The following is a 21,222-nucleotide window of genomic DNA, read 5'->3' on the forward strand; positions in this document are numbered from 1 at the left end:
TTTCTTACTGCCTTCCACTTTTCCCAGCATTATTGACTTTTCCAGAGTCTTGTCTTTTCATGATGTGACCAAAGTCCGAATAGCTTCAGTTTTGTCATTTTAGCTTCTAGGGAGAATTCAGGCTTGAGTTGATCTAGAATGAGTTGGGTGGTATTCTGTGCCAAAAATAAATCCTGTAGTTGGAATTGTTCGTGCAAATTTAATTCCTTTCCCAATACCGTATCTGTCAAAAATGTTTCGGATAACTTTGGAGGACAATTTGGTTGACACGGAAATGGAGACAGGTGAGGTCATGGAAACGGGGGAGGAGGGAGGGAGTAGAGTTGACACAGCAGAAGAATAAAATGCTGTGGAGGGAGGTGAGGATCCATCTTTTGACTGCAAAAGGCCCTTTTGTGATCAGCCTTTGCCAATTTCAGCAGGTTTGGGAGCTGGGATTTTTAAGCAGTCAGTGAAATCTGGGGATTCCTTGGATGCGTCTCAAACACAAAATAACCATTTTCCAAATTTCCTTGATTGTAGGCAGCCGTGTTCATTCCTTGGAAACAGCAGTTTAATATGTACCCTGAAATATACCAGAAGCGATGACACCCTGGTGGTTTTGAGAATACAGAATCAGGCGGTTAATGAGATTCGCATTTGCATGAATGTGACGCTGTAGGCGCAAGAGGGAACATGGAGCATGGGCTTCCGTGCTGGTCATTCCTAGAGGCATGAACGGCCTGACAGTTGACTCCTCCTGTGTTCTTTAATATTGTACGTTTCAGTTGCACCTTTGATGTAGGGCTCTTGTGCAGTGGCCTACAGACACAGGGCCTGAGAACTGGCTTAGAAAATTCCCTCAAGTTCCTTGTGTATGTTAAAAACAGATACGCCTTAACGCTGCCTTCCCAGCACATTAAAAACGGTCATGACTCTTAGCCCACACCCAGACCATTTACAAGAGACTTAGAAGCGTCTGTTTGAACAAATGTGATACTTGCGATCTGATTGCGCATACACTTTTTTGTTCATGCCCGGATGTGGTCCAAAGACACTCCTCTTATCAATGAGGGGGTTTGAACCAAGTCCTGCTACTGATAGTTTTACCTTGGCTACCTTAGACTAGATAGTAAAGAGTCCAGTAGCACCTTTAAGACTAACCCACTTTATTGTAGCATCAGCTTTCGAGAACCACAGTTCTCTTCGTCAGATGCATTGTCGACTTTCGAGAACCGCAGCTCTCTAAAGCTGACGATGCATCTGACGAAGAGAACTGTGGTTCTTGAAAGCAGACGATGCATCTGACGAAGATAGCTGTGGCTCTCGGAAGCTTACGCTACAATAAAAAAGTCTTAAAGGTGCTACTGTACTCTTTACTATTTTGCAGCTACAGACTAACACAGCTACTTCCTATGGATCTTTGATTAGATAGCGAGTGGTTTAAATGCGCAACCAGTGCCTGTATGGGTTTAGAAAATGAGAGCTAGGCTGCAAGGAGCATGTGGCTGGATTAACTATTAGGACAACTCAGTGTTCTGCTGTAGTTTATCCACCTCATGTTTTCCTAGTCTGTGTCTTGTGCTGACCTCCCCTTAAATTCCCTGCACACTGCTTGGCTGTTCCCTTCATAGCAGAGCATTCTCTTTTTGGAGAACTTGCAACACAGATATGATTGTGCTTTATGTGTTATGACAGCAGCGGAAGGCTGTGTTAATCTGCTGGAATGGAAATAAACCGAAGATGCATAGCGCCTGTGACCTGTTTCGTTCTCACATTAGCTTTCATTGGCTAAAAGGCCGAGGCCCACTTTTTCTGGGGCATTGCAGACATTTTATGTAGGAAATGTGAGAGAGAAAGAACCAGCAGCCTGAGCAGCCATGAAACATAGGAAGTACAGCATGAAATGTGATTAGTAAAACCAAAATAGAATCAGGAAAATTCAGACTCCAGTCACAAGTTAACCGCTGTAATGGGTGGCGAGTCCCAAACTTTACTAAAGTAGTTATCTACAGGGAGAGAAAAATCCTAAGTCCTGGTTCAGTTGGGGGGAGCATGGAAAGATGGTGTAAAACTTCTTTAATTCTAAATCAGTTTCAGACTGGAGTCATCCTTAAAAATTATTATAAATTAGAAATCAAATCAGAATAATAATTTTGTTATGATGTCATTATTGGGTATACTGTTGAGCAGGTCAAAGGGAAACTACCCTGTGTGGTTCCATAGTTTGATTAGACCGTATGTTTTAATGTATGTAAGTATGTATTAATGCAAGTAAATTATGCAAGTGTTTGACAGATTTTATATGGTGTCTATATTCCAGACAATATGCTATGATGATTTCCGTTATTAATTGAGCATACTAGCTCTTCAGTACTGCTGTTTTAGCATGCAAGCAGGTGTGTGCACACCCATGTGTTATGTGCCATCAAGTCGCTTCTGACCTATGGAGACCCTATGAATGAAAGAGCTCCAAAATGTCCTGTCGTTAATTGCTCAGATCTTGCAAACGGGCTGCAGTGGCTGCTTTTATTGAGTGCAGCCATCTTGTTTGGGGTCTTTCTCTTTTCCTACTGGCTTTAACTTTTCTTAGCATTATTGACTTTTCCAAGAGAGTCTTCTCATGATATGACCAAAGCACAATAGCCTCAGTTTTGTCATTTTAGCTTCTCGGAAGAATTCAGGCTTGATGTGATCTAGAATCTACTTATTTGTCCTTTTGGCTGTTCCATGTTATCTGCAAAACTCTCCACCACCACATTTCAAATGAATATGTATGTCCATATATCCTCCTAAGACAAAATATACTAACCTTCATAGCTGGGCAGGGACCTTCTACTGTCTTCAGCAGCTTATTTAGGACGTTCAATGTATGACCAGTGTATTTTGAGGGTTTAGGAGTGCAATCCTATGTGCACTGCCCAAACATTGAGGCTCTTGTTTATAAGTAAATAATGCTTAGGTCTAGGCTGCATAGCTGTACACATGCTGGGTAAAGAACATGGTGACATTTCCTTGAATAAACTTCCAGTTATAGGATCTGATTGCAAGCCATCTTTATCTTTTCTTTGCCTCCCTGCATACATTTTTCATAGATTCAAGAACTGTGTTCTATGGCCTTGCATGAAAGTTGTTCTCAAATAGAAATACGAGTAAACTGTGTGCCAATGACTACAACAGAGAAGCAAGACGATCAGATGAGTTATCTTGCATGAAGGAAGAGAATTTGATTATCGGACCAGACTCCTGTCAGAACTTGAAGGAGACTCTCCATTATCCAGAGCTCGATAGTCACTGACAGGTTTTCTATATTTATAATATTTTAAGAGTATTTTTGCTGCATTAGACTGATACAACTCATGTGGAATCACAGCAGAAGGACTACTAGACAGGTGCCAAAATAAACGTGACAATCTGGTTTTTCCAGAGGCAGATTGCCATGGTTGGTACAACTAAAATAAACAGGAGTCTCGTGGTATCTTATACAGGTAATTTTTTATTTCAGCAAAAGGATTTTGTGAGCTAAGGGCTCTAGTCCATGAAAGTTTCTGCAAGAAAAAACTGCCCTATGTCTGTACAATTTGTTTTGGCTGTTGCAATACTTGTCTAAATAATTGTACAGTTTCCTCTTTCTGCATTTGCTCTGTGTCTGGTAGCCCCTTCACCTCTCTTCTCATTCCCTGAACAGCAGGATTCGAGTCCAGTGGCACCTTAGAGGCCACCAAGATTTTCAGGGTTTGAACTTTTGACAGTCAAAGTTCCCTTCTTCAGATACAAGGAGGAGATCCCTGAAACTTTATATCCTTTATATACTTACCTCACTACTGATGCTTTTTGCTCTAATTCAGCTGCATTTTGCCTTCACATCCTGACTCCCTTCTTTGCTTCACCCCACCCACCTCTTGACAGGGATATAAAGGATCTCCACTCCTCCCCTATCGGAAGAATGGAGCTCTGACTTTCAAAAGCTTCCACCCTGAAAATCTTGGTAATTTCTAAGGTGCCCCTGGACTCAAATCCTGCGGTTCTCCGGCAGACCAACACAGCTACACACCTGAAACTATCCCCATTTCCAAGTGCCACCTTTAGGCTCAGGAATCTCCACTCTGTATCTGAAGAAAGGAGCTGCGACTCTCAAAAACTTATACCCTAAAAACCTTGTTGGTCTCCAAGATGCCCCTGGACTCCAGTCCTGTTGTTGTACAGGCTATCTTTCTGAAATTATCATGCAGTGAATTATTTCAGTCCCTTAAATGTATTCACACATAAGATGAATGCAAAAATGAGGATCCACTTATTGCATCTGTCGGAGCAGAATCTAGCTCTCGAAACAGCCGCGTTAGTCTGTGGTTGCAAAATAGTAGAGTCCAGTTGCCCCTTTAAGACTAACCAACTTTATTGTACCAGAAGCTTTCGAGAAGCACAGCTGTCTTCTTCAGATGCTGCAATCAAGTTGGTTAGTCTTAAAGGACTGTACTAGTTCGCGAATCCTCCTTTACCCTTATAAGGCAAGATCCGGGTCCCGCTGCATCCGAAAGGTTAACTGGATGCTGTCAGACTGGATTCCTGCTCTCCTACTACCGAGCGACACCTGCAACCCTCCAGTGGATTGGTTCCCTTCCAGCAGCGCCCGCCTCCTCTCCCGCGCAGGCGCTTTTCTCTCCGGGCGGCGTCCCCCGAGGCGAACTTCCGCCCGTCCTTCCCCGCGCAGGCGCCTTTCGCGCTCCCGTCTCGGCGGCCGGAGGCTCGCCGGGAGCATGCGCGCTGCGCCGGAGCGGCTGAGGGAGGAGAGGGGGGTGGGGAAATGGCGGCCGCGGCGTTGGCGGCGGCGGAGGGAGGCGGCGGCGGCGGAGGCAACGGCGGCGGCGGGGCCCTCATGGCGGGGCCGGCGTCGTGGACGCGCTCCCTGGAGCGGGCGCTGGAGGAGGCGGCGGCCAGCGGCGCGCTCAGCCTGAGCGGCAGGAAGCTGAGGGACTACCCGCGGGGCAGCGCCGCCAGCCACGACCTCAGCGACACCACCCAGGCCGGTGAGCCGCGGGCGCCGGGGCGGGCGGGGCGGGGCGGGGGCGCCTCCCGCCGGGCAGGGCCGCTTCTCCCGGGAGAGCCCCCGGCGGTTGGCACCGCGCCAGGCCCACCTGCTTCCGGGGGGGGAGGGCTTCGGCGGTCACGGCCCTCGGCGGCCACCCCCAGCCGCCTCTGAGGGGCTCTCCCCGGGATGGGCGCGGGGGGAAGTTTGGCAAGCTTGGCAACTCCTGGGGCAGCAAGGTTTCCAGGGTGCAAGCCTTCGAGAGCCACAGCTCTCTTCTTCCGGCGGGAAGCCGTGTTGGTCTGCAGCAGAAGAGCAGGGTTCGAGTCCAGTGGCACCTTGCAGACCAGCAAGATTTGCAGGGTATGAGCTTTCGAGAGTCAAAGTTTTAGGCAGGGAGCTGACTAGCTATGTTGGTCTGCAGTAGAACAGCAGGATGAGTCCTGTGATTCTCGAAAGCTTGTGCTACAGTAAAGTTGGATAGTCTTAAAGGTGCTACTGGACTCTTTTCAATTTTGCTACTACAGACTAACACAGCTAACTTCTCTGGATCTTCAGATAGGTAGCTGTGTTGGTCTGCAGTAGAACAGCAGGATTTAAGTCCAGTGGCACCTTAGAGAGCAGCAAGATTTGCCAGATACGAGCTTTTGAGAGTCAAGGCTGTCTTCTTCAGATAGTTTTAGGAAGGGAGCTGACTAGCTGTGTTGGTCTTCAGTAGAACAGCAGGATGAGTCCTGTGGCATCTTGGAGACCAACAAGATTTCCAGGGTATGAACTTTCGAGAGTCACAGCTCCCTTCTTCAGATCGTATCAGGTGGGCAGCCGTGTTGGTCTGCAATAGAACAGCAGGATTTGGGTCCAGTGGCACGTTGGAGACCACAAAGATTTTCCAAAAGTGTACCTTAGAGACCAGCAAGATATTCAGGGTTTAAGCTTTTGAGAGTCAGAGCTCCCTTCTTCAGATACAAGGAGGAGTGGAAGTCCCGGTGGCCGGAGCCTTTAACATCCTTTATATTCTTATCTCACTACAGATGCTAATTTCTGCTCTAATCAGTGCTGCACTATACTTTTACAATCTGATCCCTGTCTTTGCTTCATCTCTCTTATTGTAAATCACAGTGGGAAGAGTTGGGTCTTTCCATCGCTCCAAAGAACAATAAGAGATTTTGGGAAATGGTCGCCCTTGGCACCCAAGTGAGCAATCATAACACTGCCATATGTATTCCAGCCCAGCAGAAACCTGGTTTTGTCATTTTTCTGTTCTTTATACCAACACTCAAACTGAGCCGTTTTCTGAGTAGGCAATTATGGATTTGTACTGACAACCTGGGACCCAATTTCAGTCTCAAAATGAAGTCAGCTGATTGACACCCTGTCCCCTGAGACAGACTTTGTGCCACCTGAATACCCATTGGTGGTGGTCAGTTTTAGTTAGACTTTTTTTTGGAAATCGACTCTACCTGTCCTCTAACTGGAAACAAAGTATTGTAGTTCCTATTTATAGTTCCTTCTTCAGATACAAGAAGGGGTGGAAGTCCCGGAGGCTGGAGACTTTAACATCCTTTACATTATCTCACTACAGATTCTAATTTCTGCTCTAATCAAAGCTGCATTGTATTTTCACAACCTGACCCCTGCCTTTGCTTCATCCCTCCCATCTCCCTACTGGGATATAAAAGCTCAAGGACCTGTGGCTGAAGAAGGGAGAGCTTTGACTCTGGAAAGCTTACACCCTGATCTCTAAGGTGCCACTGGACTTAAATCCTGCTGCTCTACTGTGGGCCAATATGGCTACCTGCCTAAACTTGCCAATATCTGTTTCTTCTGGTGCAAAAAAAAAAAAAAAGATTGGTTGTGAGCTACTGTGGAGGAGATCCACGGCATCATTGGGTAACTGGTCCCATGGATGCAGAATGGCTGGCCCGCTGCAGGTTGGGGCAAGATTTGGGTCCAGTGGCACCTTAGAGACCAGCTAGACGTCCAGGGTTGAAGTTTTTGAGAGTCAAGGCTGGAACTTTGTTTCAGGTGGGTAGCCGTGTCGGCCTGTAGTAGAAGAGCAAGATTTGAGTGCCATCATACCTTAAAAGTCCAACTAGATTTTCAAGATATGAGCTTTTGAGAGTCAAAGCTCCCTTCATCACATACTACCCTGCTTGTCTCTTGCCTGTTTTGCTTTGTTCCATTCCACTTTTTAAAGAGATCTGTTGATTTTATTTTTAGTATTTTAACTGTTACTGTGTTTTAAATTGTGGTTTTTATGATGTTGTGACCTGCCCACTTGCAAGGAGGGTGGTATATAAATCCAATAAAATGAATAAATAACATAAATAAACAGACAGGATTTTTCTTGCACTGCAGGTGCTTGGCAACCTGCTCCATCAAGCTGATTATAAAATGTATTACACCTAGCTTTCTGACATTCTAATTTGTAATACCCTCCCACTGTCTGCCTGGAATATAGATTCCTACCTTTTCCCACTCCTTGTATCTGACAAAGGGAGCTTTGACTCACGAAAGCTCATATTCTGGAAATCTAGTTGGACTTAAGGTGCTACTGGACCCGAATCTTGCTCTTCTTCGTCAGGTATCTTTACCAGGTACCTGATGAAGGGAGCTTTGACTCTTGAAAACCTATACCCTGGAAATCACATTGGTCTTTAAGGCGCTAGTGGACCCAATTCTTGCTCATCTTCATCAAATATCTTTGCCAGGTATCTGATGATGGAAGCTTTGGCTCTCAGAAACTTATACTCTGGAAATCTGATTGGTTTTTAAGATGCTACTGGACCCGAATCTTGTTCTTCTATTGCAGACCAGCATGGCTACCCACCTGAAACTATCTTATGGAAAGTTAGTCTCAGGTTGGTAGCTGTGTTTGTCTGTGGTAGAACAGCAAGATTTGAGTCGCATTGCACTTACAGGCTTAGAAACCCGGGACACCTAGTTGGTGTTTGGTTTCAGGTAGGTAGCCATGTTGGTCTGCAGTAGATTTGAGTTCAGTGACACTTTAGAGACCAATTTTTTTGGGGGGGTGTAGGTAAAGGTAAAGGTAGTCCCCTGTGCAAGCACCGAGTCATGACTGACCCATGGGGTGGGGGAACGTCGTATCATGCTGTTTTCTTGGCAGACTTTCGTTACGGAGTGGTTTGCCATTGCCTTCCCCAGTCAGCTACGCTTTATCCCCAGGAAACTGGGTACTAATTTTACCAACCTCGGAAAGATGGAAGGCTGAGTCAACCTTGAGCCGGCTACCTGAACCCAGCTTCCGCCAGGATCGAACTCAGGTCGTGAGCAGATCTTGGGCTGCAGTACTGCAGCGTACCACTCTGTGCCACGGGGCTCTTTCAGAGTCTAAGCTTTCCTGAATCTAACTTCCTTTGTCAGATACAAGTAGTGGTGGAGATGCCTGAGGTCTTTATATCCCAGTCAGAAGGTGGGAGGCGTGTAGCCAAGAAGGGAGTCAGGATGCAAAAGTAAGAATGCAAAATCAGCTTGATCAGAGCAGGGGAGAAATGCTTGGGACATAAGGGAATTCCGTTCCTACTTGTGTCTGAAGAACAGAGCTTTGACATTCGGAAGCTCATATCCTGGAAATCTGGTTCGTCTTAAAGATGCTACTGAAATCTTGCTCTTCTGCTGTAGACAGACATGGCTACACACCTGAAAGTGTGCAGACTGGGATACGCTTGTAATATTACTGTTATTTGTTGTTCGATGTCTTAGCGCCACCTGCGTACGTGAGTATTGTACAGAGTAACACCAGTAAAAAAAAATTGGTTTCGAGAAAGCAGGATGGCTCACTGCAGAGTTGGCATGGCGGTTGTTGTTAATTTAGTGCTCTCTGCATATTTTAATGTTATGAAGAGTAATATGAGCCAAAAAACTTTGGTCCTGTGAAAGCAGAATGGTTCGTGGCAGATTTGGACATGGTTGTAATATTGCTGTTATTATTTGTTGTTGTTTAGCGTCCTGCATATTTAAGAATTGTGCAGAGCAACCTAAGCCAAGAAACATTGGCCCTATGAAAGCGGAATGGCCAGCTTCAAGTTTTTGTTGTGCTGGAAATAATATTATAGGGCAATGTAGGGCTAATGGGCTACATGTACAGAGTGGCCCAGACACAAAGGAGATCCCTGCCCCAAGGAGAATTCAGTTTAAATTTTGAACAAGGTTTGAGAAAACAGGAAGCACGAGCTGAAGAGTGAGAAAATAATGCAGTTATGCACGTTACTGGTTTGGCTTCAGCAAGCATTGCAGAATCAGCTCTCTGCCTTTCCACGGCGAGACCATCCGAGATGGTGTACAAAATAGTACAGCATTTTAAAAGCATAATAAAAATGGGTTGGAGATACTCTTACGAAATTGCTGAAGAGAATCCCTGAGGTTCAGGATAAAATGAAGTGGAACGTTGGTCTATCTGGACTGCATACTTTCTGCAGCAATGCATGCATCCATAGGCCCATTGGGGAAGAAAAGGGAATATATGTGGCGGGGTAGGCAAGTATGGTTCTGGATACAGACATGTTTTGGGAATGGCAAAAGAAGAACCTTTGGATCATGGAAGAAGGACTGGCACCTTTGAGTCTCAGTAAAGACTGCTTTCACCCTTCCAATAACTGCTGTGAGATGAGTGCGTATAAGATGCTTTTTGCGTTGCACGGCTGAATCTTCCACTCTAAATATGGGATTGAGAACTTTGGATTTTTTTTTAAAGTGTAGTAACTGCCAATTTCATAGTATGCTTACACAAGCAAATGAAGAGAGCCCGAGTATGGAAGCCAATATTTAAGGATGGGTGAAATGTTGCAAACCAGATTAAGTATTTACGGCCCTGTCTAAATGAGAACGAGCCGTCAAACTGGACTATGTAGGATGCATGGAATGTGGATGGACCCAGATGAACAGTCAAATAGCTCAGAAGGAGGGAGTGTTATTCAGTGGCTGAGAGGACAGTGTTTACTTTGTATTACTTGAAAAGACAGTGTTTACTTTGTATTACTAGACATGTGATTATGACAATATGGGTTTGTTACATGCTTAAATATTATAAAAGCTTTGTGAATCTTCTCGTCCCTCCTTTCCCAGTGGATTCCATTATCCATTGCTGCATGCTATTAATGCTTTGTTGAAAAACTTGGTATGCTTTTAAAAAATAAGACGGTTGCAACAGAAAACAAAACAGAAATCCTCTTGCAGAAAGAGTCTTGAACCCAAGTGAGATAGGTTCAGATCCCAGTTCAGTCATGGATTTGCTGGTTTACCTTAGATCAGTTTACTGTTATTAATCTGAGCATAATCTTGAGCTGATCTTGAAAAGCATAACATATTTTTCTCGTTAAATGTGTGTTTGGGTAGTATATCATGCTGCCCCGTATTACTTTGGATGGTGCTGCACTTCTGAAACTTCTGGGAAATCTATTCTCTTGATTTTTTCCAGAAGATTCCAAAAAAACTAACTAAGATCTTTAAGGAATCTCATCCTTGTGCCTTTGAAGAGAAACATGAGAGCCTGTCCCTCCGAGCAGTCAAATCACTTTACATACTTCCTCAAATTCAAGTACAGTAGCCATATTAGTCTTGCTGCATCTTAAAGAAGAACAGATTTATTGAAGCATAAAGTTTGGTTGCTTCCCATGAAGGTTCTTGCTCCAGATAATCTGTTGGTCTTTACTTTTTTTTTTCTTGACACCTTTGTTAAGAGGGGGCTGAAGTATTATCCTCATGTTACAGACAAGGGAGACAGCGAGTGGCTTGCCTTAGGCCACGTAGTGTGTTGAGCTTGCTGAATTAAGGTTAGATCTGGAAAATTTCTGGTTCATAGCTCATGCTCTTAATAACCATAGCAGTGTCAAGATATGCTGCGGTAAATATCCAGAGCATAACATTAAAATGTAGCTCCAGTTCTGTGCTTGTGCTCTCGACAAATAAATTTCATTTCAACCAGTGGTATTTGGGGTTCCAATTAAACGTTTTCAGGACGGAGCTCCAGATCATCTGGCTTCTATTACTGTGGCCTCCTCAAGCCTAGCAAATAATTTCAAACACTTGGGGTTGACAGTACTGTATAATGTAGTAAAGTTTTAAATCCATTCTTGTCTGCTCTGATTCCTTCACAATCAATATTTACTTACATTTTCTCATTTAGTGGTCTGTTTGGGACAATGTGCAATGTACATGCCCACCCACTGTATTCCCTTTCTCCATTTTGTAAAATGTCAGCTGTCATTATTGCTGCACATGTGAGTGGGGGAGGGGGATGGTACTGCCTTTTGGCCGAAGGCCCTTTTATTGAGCATTTTGTATAGAGAGATGGCACCAAGTCCTTTAACCAACAGCCTTTCCTCGCCTCTCTTGTTAAAAAGCTAAAACAGCAACATGACATAAAATGTCATGTTTCTGAAAGCAGAGTATATCATATTTATATGGAAAAGAGCGACAGTCCAGTAGCCCCTATAAGACTAACAAAACTTGTGGTAGAGTACAAGCTTTCGTGAGTCACAGCTCACTTCTTCGGATACCAAGCGTATCTGAAGAAGTGACCTGTGACTCACGGAAGCTCCTACCTGACCACAAATTTTGTTCAACCAAACGGGTCGCACGCTATCAGCCAAACCTGTTTCTTAGTGTGCTTGTTGAGAGGATAAAATGGAAAGTGGGAGCGTGGTCTCTCGAGCTGTTTTTGGTCCCCATTGGGGAGAGAAGCGGAACATGAATATCTTGCCATTTGGGCTAGCAGCAAGATACTGTTCTATCCTTTTTATTCTTAAGAGTTTTGTGATAATGCAAAGCAGGATCAACCAGTTTAGGCAGTGGGAAGAAATGTCTAGGGGACACATTTAATAAAATATAATTGTCTCTTGGTAGAAGAACATAAATGAGACTTGAATAAATGGATTTAAAGGACTGTATTTAGCTGTGATTCACCGCCACTGCTGCCACGTTATTAGAAGTTTGATGGTTATGAGAGAAATTCTATGCTATAGTGGTTGGGTTGTGAATCTGCATTCTGCTGCTTCAAATCCTGCTACTGCCTGAGCTCAGTAGGTGGCCTTGGGTAAGCCACTTCTTTCCACCCCAGGTCTCCAGCTGTATTTTGGGGATGATAATAACAATGACCTTGTTCACCGCTCTGAGTAGGGCGCTAATCTGTCTAGAAGAGCAGTATATAAGTGCAGTTATTATTGGTGGTGGAAAGTGCTGTCACGTTATAGCTATAGCAACCCCTGCTGGGGTTTTCTGGGTAAGAGACTAACAGAGGTGGTTTGCCATTGCCTGCATCTTCAACCCTGGTCTTCTTTAGAAGTCTCCCATCCAATTACCAACCAAAACCAACCCTGCTTAGCTTCTGAGATCTGACAAGATTGATATTTCCCAGGCTGTTATATTCAAATAGGTGACTATTAACCATCGGTAATACCTTCTCTTGCATAGTGTACCTGTCAACTATAGAGTGTTTGATGCTTGGAATGAATGATAGGGTGTGGAATTTTTACTTCTTCCCTTTTAAATTTCAGTTTCCTGTTTGGGTAGAAATCATGATGGGTCTGTACATTGCCTTGTACAGTGGTGCCAAGAAAATATGCTGTAGTGATAGTACAGTATTTCAGTATACACTGAGGTGAATACATCAGTATTTGCTCCCATAAACATTCGGATCGTGCTTCTTTCAAGGCAGGACACCTGCTTCACTTAAAATATCTGCTTTGTAATCTTTGAAACAAGTCAAGGGTATACACTCAAGCTCAAGCTTGTAAATAGCCACTCATCTATGGTGAGTAGGAATTGTCTCCAAATGCCTACGTGGAAACATTTTAAAAAGGCAACCACAAATTATTAACAAACTGGCATGTCTCAGTGGATCGGCTAATTTAAAAATAAAAGCAGGCTGACTTCTGTGGTCTTAATAACCAGACTGCTGTTAATAGGAGAAGCATGTTGCATAATAGGACTTCCATCCAGGCCATATGCATACCCTCTTTTCCTGATTTCTGGCTCTGAGAAAGTGGCTGTGTGCACTGTTTTTATTAATTATTCACACGCAACCGATTGTGATACAAGCGGCAATTGCAGCACAGAGCGAGCCGATTCCTTATAGCAACTGCAGCAACTTGCCTTTTGGCTGTTTCTTCCTCCACCCATCCCCCATCGTAATTTCCTGTTGAGAGGCAGGAAGAAAGGGAGGCAAAAGGGCTTCTTTTAAAAGTCCTTTTCGCAAAAAGCCTTTACCTCATCGGAGGCAGGCAGCCAGTGTTCTTTCGATCCCACCCCCCAACACACAAAATTATGCACAGGCAGAACGTGCTGTAATCTTGGGTGCATGGCAAGTTCAGGGATTCTGTGCTGTGGCACATGGCCATAGAATAAACTGAGGTTACTTTCCTTTTACCGCATGGTTTTTAATAGTAACCATGAATGTTTGGATAGTCTGAAGGGCTTATTGCCTCTTTCTGACTAAGTCATCATCACTAAGTCCTATCTGATAGCCATGCTTAAGTAACCTAAATTTTTTGTATGTTTCTCAACTGTTCTGTCAATGGCAGTTTATTTGAACTGAATTGAAAATGAGTGGGTTGTATGGAAGGGTTAGGTTTGGGAGGGTCTGTAGCTTTCATAGCTGTTTGCATCTGAAAAGGACCCAAAGCAGTTTACAAGAAAAACAATACATAATAATAACTGCACTTATATACTGCTCTTCTGGACAGAATAGCGCCCTGCTCAGAGCGATGAACAATGTCAGTGTTATTATTATCCCCACAATACAGCTGGAGAGCTGGGCTGAGGGGGGGGGGATTATCCAAGGCCACCTGCTGAGCTCATGCTGAGTGGGATTTGAACTAGCAGAGTGGTGATTCACAACCCAACCACTTAACCACTATGCTACAGTAGAGCAGCAAGCAAATGAAAAAGCAAACCCTCAGTTCATTCCTGGACTGGCTGGCTTGATTGAAGACAGACTGCAAACCACAGCCCAAGGACTTATGGCTCTGGCTGTTGGCCAAGCTTTATAAGGTACTGAAGAAAGGAAGGAATCCTCAGTAGAGATGGGCACAAACCGAAATACGAGCCAAAGTTCATGACGAACCGGGGATGGTTCATGGTTCGCGAACTGGCGGTTTATTAGAGCCCATTTCTGATGAACCGCCACGAACTTTAGGCTGGTTCATTTGGTTTGTTTTTTTGGTTCTTCATTGCAGACAGCCTAGCACCGATTAATCAGTTTCCTAGGCAACAGGGGAGGAACTTCCTGTAGACCGTCTGCTGACCTGGAAGTGATGATTTGCTGACCTGGATGTGACGTTTTCATGAACCAAACGAACCGGTTTGCGAACCGGGGCAGGTTCGTGAAAGTTCGTGGTTCGTGAAATGCGACAAACCACATGGTTCATCCCCCCCCCCCCCGGTTCGTGCCCATCTCTAATCCACAGTAAAGATGTTCTTCCTCTTACTCCTTCTTTCCCTTTCTGCTAAAGAGCTTCAGGCCCCATCCAAGCTTTATAAAGTACTTGACACAGAAGGGGGAAAGCCGTGCTCAGCAAAGATATTTTCCCTCTTACTCCTTCCCTTACTTCATCATGGTTTATCAGTCAGGTTTCCCTGTTCAGACATTCTTGCTGTCAGTCCATGCAACTCTGTGCCCAGAAACATTCAGACTTTGAAAACAATAATTTATAGGGCTGAAAATGAAAAGAAGACAATAACCCTTTGGCACTGAGCTTCAATATCCATATCAATAAAAAATAGTATACCTGTGCAGATATTCGTATCACATTTATGTCGTGCATTTAGTCAAAAAGTACAGGATGGCCTTCCTGGGTTTTCTTTATCTTCACAATGATTCCCATGCGGTAGATTAGGCTGAGCAGATCCACGGAGATTTGAGCCATGGTGTCTCTGATCCGAGACAAGTGCTCTAATCGCTGTACCATGCCAGCTTGCGGTTTAAAGTGGCTTTTCCCTCCCAGAAATAGTTCATACTTTTATATGAACTAGAGCTATAAATAGCCATCCTTATTGGCTTATGGCAGAAAGTTTATATCTCAATAGCATCTGTACAAAGTCATCATCGGCATGATCACTCGGCTGGCATTGTCAGCAGTCTATTTGCTGCCTGTGCTGTTGGCAGTGCTGTTCATTTTTTGCCCTTTTATAGAGGTTTGGGTACGCTTTTGGTCACTCAGGTTCTGATCTGCTATAGGTACCGGGCCATCTTTTCTGGTATGAGCCTACAGGACTGCTCCAATCCTCCTAGTCAGGGCTTTTTTTCTGGGGAAAGAGGTGGTGGAACTCAGTGGGTTGCTCTCAGAGAAAATGGTCACGTGCCTGGTGTCCCCGCCCCCTGATCTCCAGACAGAGGGGAGTTTAGATTGCCCTCCACGCCACTCCAGCAATCTCAACTCCCCTCTGTCTGGAGATCAGGGGGCGGGGCCACCAGCCATGTGACCATTTTTAAGAGGTTCCGGAACTCCGTTCCACCGCGTTCCAGCTGAAAAAAAGCCCTGCTCCTAGTACAGTTTATTTTCTGTCTTCTCAGTCAGGGAGGCTAAGTTCTTGACAGCTCAAAGGAGGCCTTTTTCTGTAGTTGCTCCATCCTTATGGAGTGAATTGATGGCTGTAACATCTTGCTGCTTTCTGGAAAAGATCTTTAAGAGAGGTTTTGGCTGAATTACTGTGATGTTTTATTTTGTTGTGCAAGATTTGGGTCCAGTAGCCGCTTAAACACCAACTAGATTTCCAGGGCATGAGCTTTCATGAGTCATAGCTCCCTTTGTCTGATATCTGATGAAAGGCGTTCTGACTCTCGAAAGCTCATACCTTGGAAATGTAGTTGGTCTTTAAGCTGTTACTGGACCTAAATCTTTCTCTTATACTACAGAGCAACATGGTTACCCATCTGAAGTTATTTTGTTATGATTCTCTGATGTCTTGTTGACTTTTGGAGATGGTGCTGTTTTAGCTGCGTCTGTATTTTATTCTTGTTGATGCTGTTTTAGTTGAGGTCCATGCTTTAAGTGTTTGCTTTAATTGAGAACTGCTTTGAACGATATTGAAAAACGATGTATACATTAATAGTTAATGGTTTGGATCTTGCAGATCCATTCTGCTAATAACAGTGCATTCCCTCTGGCATAAACAGCCTTCCACTGACGCAAGAGGAGGAAAACACCTCGGAGGAGGAAAACTGGAGGAAAACACTGCAGTTAACAGAGTGGATCTGCACGATCCAACCTGATATGTCTGTTGAAATTGTTTAATAGGTGCTTCCAACTAGCACTGTTTGCTCCAAGTACTCCCATAATAATGAAACGTGGAATAAAACAGCAGCATGTCGGAAGCAGGAAGATTGTTTTTTGCTGTTGTTAAAAGGATATGGCTTCCTTTTTTTTATTGTGTAGCTATAAAAGAACATTCGAGGTGGTTAGTTTTAGTTTTTTTTAAAATGTGTGTTGACTTTTCATTACTTTAAGTAATTTCCTATCAGTCTTTGGGCTTTTCCATACACACAGCTTATTCCTGATTTTCTTAGCAGTTGATTCCCAAGCATTGGAATTGGTTCGGGTCCAGTTCTTCTGCACGTTGGCCCTCCCTTTGCATTTTTACAGTTGTGGGGTCGGTTTGTTTTGTTCTGTGTGTACCTTAAATAATCTGGATTTTCAGGTGAGGGGGCTCGTCGGTGGCATCACAGCATCACCGCTCCCTTTTTATTTTTTTGTAGATGCTTATAACATTATATCAATATAAGGGCTGGGGTTTTTTTAAAGATCAAAAATGAACATAACGGGAAGTCTTTGGATGGGGAAGCTTGAAAGGGGAGGGGCTCCGCTACCCATGCCTAAGTCCCCCTGCCCTTATGGTCTGAACTGGACAGTCCACCCTGGGCTGACTCACAGCTAGCATGCAGAGGCTGGTACCGGTGGGGCAAACTTCTGTTGGGATGGATCCCAGAGCAGCAGCACAGCCTTTTCTCATGCCAGAAGTTGCCCCCCCACACACACACACACATACACACACCCCTGACCCACCAGGGCCTTTGCAGTTTGTAAAATAATCATTTTTATAGCATTATACCAACTTAATGTTGTAACAATACATGCAGCAGTTTCTCTGAATTCCCAGCTTTCATTTTAAAAAAAGTAAGTCTAGCTTCTTCCCTTGCTGAGATATAAGGGAAAAGGCATATTTCTGCAATAGAAGGGGCTCGAGACTAAATTTTTTTTAAAAGCTGGGAATGCAGAGAATCTGCTGCATGTATTGTTACAATGGTAAGACGATGTAACACTATGAATATAATTAAAAGGACAGAAAATAAAACTGCGGGGGGGGGGACATTGGGGAAGGAGTGGTTTGATGGGGATGAATGTCCAGTAATTTAAAAGTGAGTTGGAGCTAGGTTGGAGTGGGTGGGACAAATTGAAAGAAATATTACACACAAGGAGAAAATGGATGCAAAATCGACTTCCAGAAAAATATGGGGTAAAAGTGATCTCAAAAGAACTGGAAAAAAATCTTGGGGGAAAACCAAAAAACCTTAAGTGAAAGCTAAAGGGGGGGAAATGCATGCAGAAATCAGGGGATAAATCAAAGCAATATGGAGCCAGAACCGATGGGGGGAAAGCCGTGCTGAAAACACTTCTGTGATACTAATTGTGTGGGTTCATTTCAGCCTCTCCTGCATAGTTGCCTTAATTGCACCCAAATGACATGTGGGTGCACATCTCTGTGTCCCTATTATTGAGAAATACCAATAATTTATAAATAAGTGGAAGTGAAAGATTCAAGTGCTCTCCAACCTTGGCTAGAGATACAATATTTCTGGGAATTTTGAAGCCATGGGAAAAAGTCTTTTCCCCCAGGATAAAATCAGAAATTTTTGGAGAAAGAAATAGCAAGAAGTTTGAATGAATTTCAATCCCCCCCCCAAAAAATGTCATAGGGTATATAAATGCAAATTTACAAAGACATAACATCAGCAAAGATCCAATAAAGAGTTAAAAAATGCTGGAACAGAACATAAGCAATTCTAGGACTGACGTTAGACAAAATAGAACTACCCAGTAGGATCCTATTTAAAGCAACAGATTGTACATACTAGCACATGCTTGAAGTAACCAGTAGGACATAAGGAAACGGATAGTACGTAGTGGTGAAGTCTATGGTGCCTATCTCTTTAGTGAAGCATCCCTGCAGTACAGCCCTCCTATCTGAGAAAAAAGCCCTCTTGAATAGTTCAGTTTTGCATCATTTACGAAAAGCCAGGAGAGTGGGGGCTCTTCTGACCACCTCAGGCAGGCCGTTCCATAGGGTGGGGGCCACCGCAGAGAATGCACGTCTGTGGGCAGCTGTCGATTTCGCCCATGTGCAGGGTGGCACCTGCAGGACACCCTGTTCAGATGAGCAAAGCTGCTGTGGAGGAACATAGGGAGGGAGGCGGTCCCATAGGTATGCTGGACCAAGGCCATGAAGAGCTTTGTATGGGATAGCCAATACCTTTGAATCCGGTAATTGACAGGTAGCCAGTGGAGAGACTGAAGAGTGGGAGTAATGTGCATGTTCCCACTTGCTCCTGATAACAGCCAAACTGCAGCGTTTTGCACCAGTTGGAGTCTCCTAGTTAATTTGGATGGGAGACCTACGTATAGTGTATTACAACAGTCAAGTCTTGATGTTATCATAACATGGATCCAGGTGGCCAGGTCAGCTGTGTCGAGATAGGGAGCCTTCTCCCAGGCTAGAGTGAAGTTGCAGAAAGCATTTTTGCAGCTGCTTTAACTTGCTTTTCTAGCGCTAGCGCTGGATCCAGTATAACCCCTAGGCTCTTAACTGAGTCTTCAAGGGTAAAGAACTCCATCGAAAGTAGGGAGTGCGGCGTCTTGCCCAGAATAAATTTTGGTACAAGCAGAACACAGAATAAAACAACTGTTCCTTGGGAAGGTGTCATTTTATGCTCAGAGGTGTCATACTTCACACCTCGAGAGGAAACAAATTAGCAGTGAAGCTATCTTACCTTTTTTAAAAACACTTTGGTGAGAATTTTAGAAATGGCATTTTATCTTTTAAATTTAAGATAGTATAAGGGGTGAAATATACGCTTTTTTATTTCTAATCTCATTGATACATGCTAGCATTTTTGTATCGTGATCAAGAGCGATTAGAATGATTTTAAATAAAAATCTTAAAAGATAACATTGATTGGTTTTTGGCTGGGAGACAAGATTTATTTGTTTACTTACTTATAGTCTGCCTTTCTCACTGAGATCCTAGGTAGATTACAAAGTGCAAGCAAATACAATATAATCAACAGCTAGGATATTCACTGAGCAAAATACAATATGATCCAGTTAGGACATTCAATGAACAGGTGCAATAGGGTATGGTAGTTTACTTGTTATATTTGTTTGAAAACAAGCATAGAACAAACACAGAGATGAACCCTTTCTGAAACAAAGCATAAATAATTTACATGACCTCTTAAGCAACATGGAAACTAGCATATCTACATGAGCAGACAGTACCCAGTAGCATAGTCTATAGTCCCTGTCCTTCATGAAGGCATCTCTCTGAGCTGTTTCTTACAACACAAACCTATAATCTGAGTAGAAAGCCCTCCTGAATAATTCAGTTTTGCGTAGCTTGTGGAAAGCCAGGAGAGTGGGGGCTTTCCTGACCTCCTCAGGCAGGCCGTTTCCATGTGGTGAGTGTGTGCATGGGCAGCTGTTGATTTTGCCCAGCTACAGGGTGGTATCTGAAGAAGGCCCTTCAGATGAAGGGTGGTATCTGAAGAAGGCCCTCTTCAGATGAACGAAGCTGCCATGGCAGATCATAGGGAGAGAGGAGCCAAGGCTATGAAGGGTTTTGAGTGTGATAGTCATCATGTTCTTGAACTGAGCCCAGTAATTGATGGGTGGCCAATGGAGGAACGGCTGAATAGAACTGATACGCACGCTCCATCTGGCGCCTGAAAGTAAATGATCTGCAGCATTCTGCACTTGCTGTAATCCCTTGTGTTGGCTTTGAGGGGAGCCCTTGGTAGAGTGCCTTACAGTAGTCTAATTTGGATGTTGCCATGGCAAGAATCCAGGTGTCCAGATCGGCGGTGTCAAGGGTGGGGGGCATCTTCCAGGCAAATCTGAGTAGGGAAAAGGCCTGTTTCGCAGCAGCATTTAGTCGCTTCTCTGCCAGGAATGCCAGAGTATAACTTCTAGGCTCGTAACTGAGTCCGCCGGGGTCAGCTGAACCCCACTGAAGGCTGGAAGCATAATGTCCTGTTTTCACTTGACACCTGAAATAAATACACCTCTGTTCTGTCAGAGGGCTGATTACCTGTCGGAGATTGATTATTAGAGAGAATAGTCGTCTCAAGACAGCCTTGTAGTTCAGTGGTTAATGCGTTGCTTTGGAACAGTCAATGAAACTCTTCGATTCCATCAAGATCAGTAGCCGGGTGAGTCTGTCTGTAGCAGTAGAAAAGAGCAACAGTCCAGTAGCACGTATAAGTCTAACAGAATTTGTGGTAGGGTATGAGATTTCGTGAGTCACAGCTCACTTCTTTGGATATCAGATGAAGCAATTCTAAGACTGACATACCAAATGAGAGAAACTACCCAGTGGGATCATACTTACAGCAACAGACAGTACGCAATAGTATAGTCTACTGCCCAGTTTGGTGTAGTGGTTAAGAGCACGGGACTCTAAACTGGAGAGCTGGGTTTGATTCCCCCCTCCTCCACTTGAAGCCAGCTGGGTGACCTTGGGCTAGTCACAGCTCTCTGGAGCTCTCTCAGCCCCACCCACCTCACAGGGTGTTTGTTGTGGGGATAATAATGACATACTTTGTAAACTGCTCTGAGTGGGCATTAAGTTGTCCTGAAGGGTGGTATATAATTCGAATGTTGTTGTTGTTGTTGTTGTTTATCACTGTTGAACTTTTCCCAGTGGCTCAGTGGGGTATTTGCATGCAGAGGTTCACATGTTCAAACTTTGGTATCTTCAATCAGAAAGATCAGGTAGTACAAAAGAGAAGAGTCCAGTAGCACCTGTAAAACTAACAAAATTTGTGTTAGGGTATGAGTTTTCATGAGTCACAGCTCACTTCTTCAGATACCATGTTCCTGTTTCGATTCCATGTTCCTGTTTTAAAGTGATGTCCCCCCATGAGTGGGATAAAACTCTGTAACCGTTCAAAAGGGCAAGGGAATGCTGTCTTGTTCTGTGTTCGATGC

General features: G+C 44.1%; 2 protein-coding genes across 6 annotated transcripts in view; both read left to right on the forward strand.

The window, feature by feature from the left end:
* The window catches only part of RPL35A (ribosomal protein L35a), a 290,620-nt gene that overhangs the window by 146,490 nt on the left and 122,908 nt on the right, over positions 1 to 21,222 (forward strand). The gene's annotated exons all lie outside the window — the stretch shown is intronic.
* The window catches only part of LRCH3 (leucine rich repeats and calponin homology domain containing 3), a 115,355-nt gene continuing 98,984 nt past the window's right edge, over positions 4,852 to 21,222 (forward strand). For all 4 annotated transcript variants that reach the window (XM_054982069.1, XM_054982065.1, XM_054982066.1 and 1 more), the window contains exon 1: positions 4,852 to 5,006. In XM_054982069.1, coding sequence (XP_054838044.1) covers positions 4,856 to 5,006 — 151 coding nt within the window. In that variant the 5' untranslated portion in view covers positions 4,852 to 4,855. The remainder of the gene's footprint in view (positions 5,007 to 21,222) is intronic.

The sequence above is a fragment of the Eublepharis macularius genome, chromosome 6, assembly GCF_028583425.1.
Source record: "Eublepharis macularius isolate TG4126 chromosome 6, MPM_Emac_v1.0, whole genome shotgun sequence".
NCBI classification, from domain to species: Eukaryota; Metazoa; Chordata; class Lepidosauria; order Squamata; family Eublepharidae; genus Eublepharis; species Eublepharis macularius.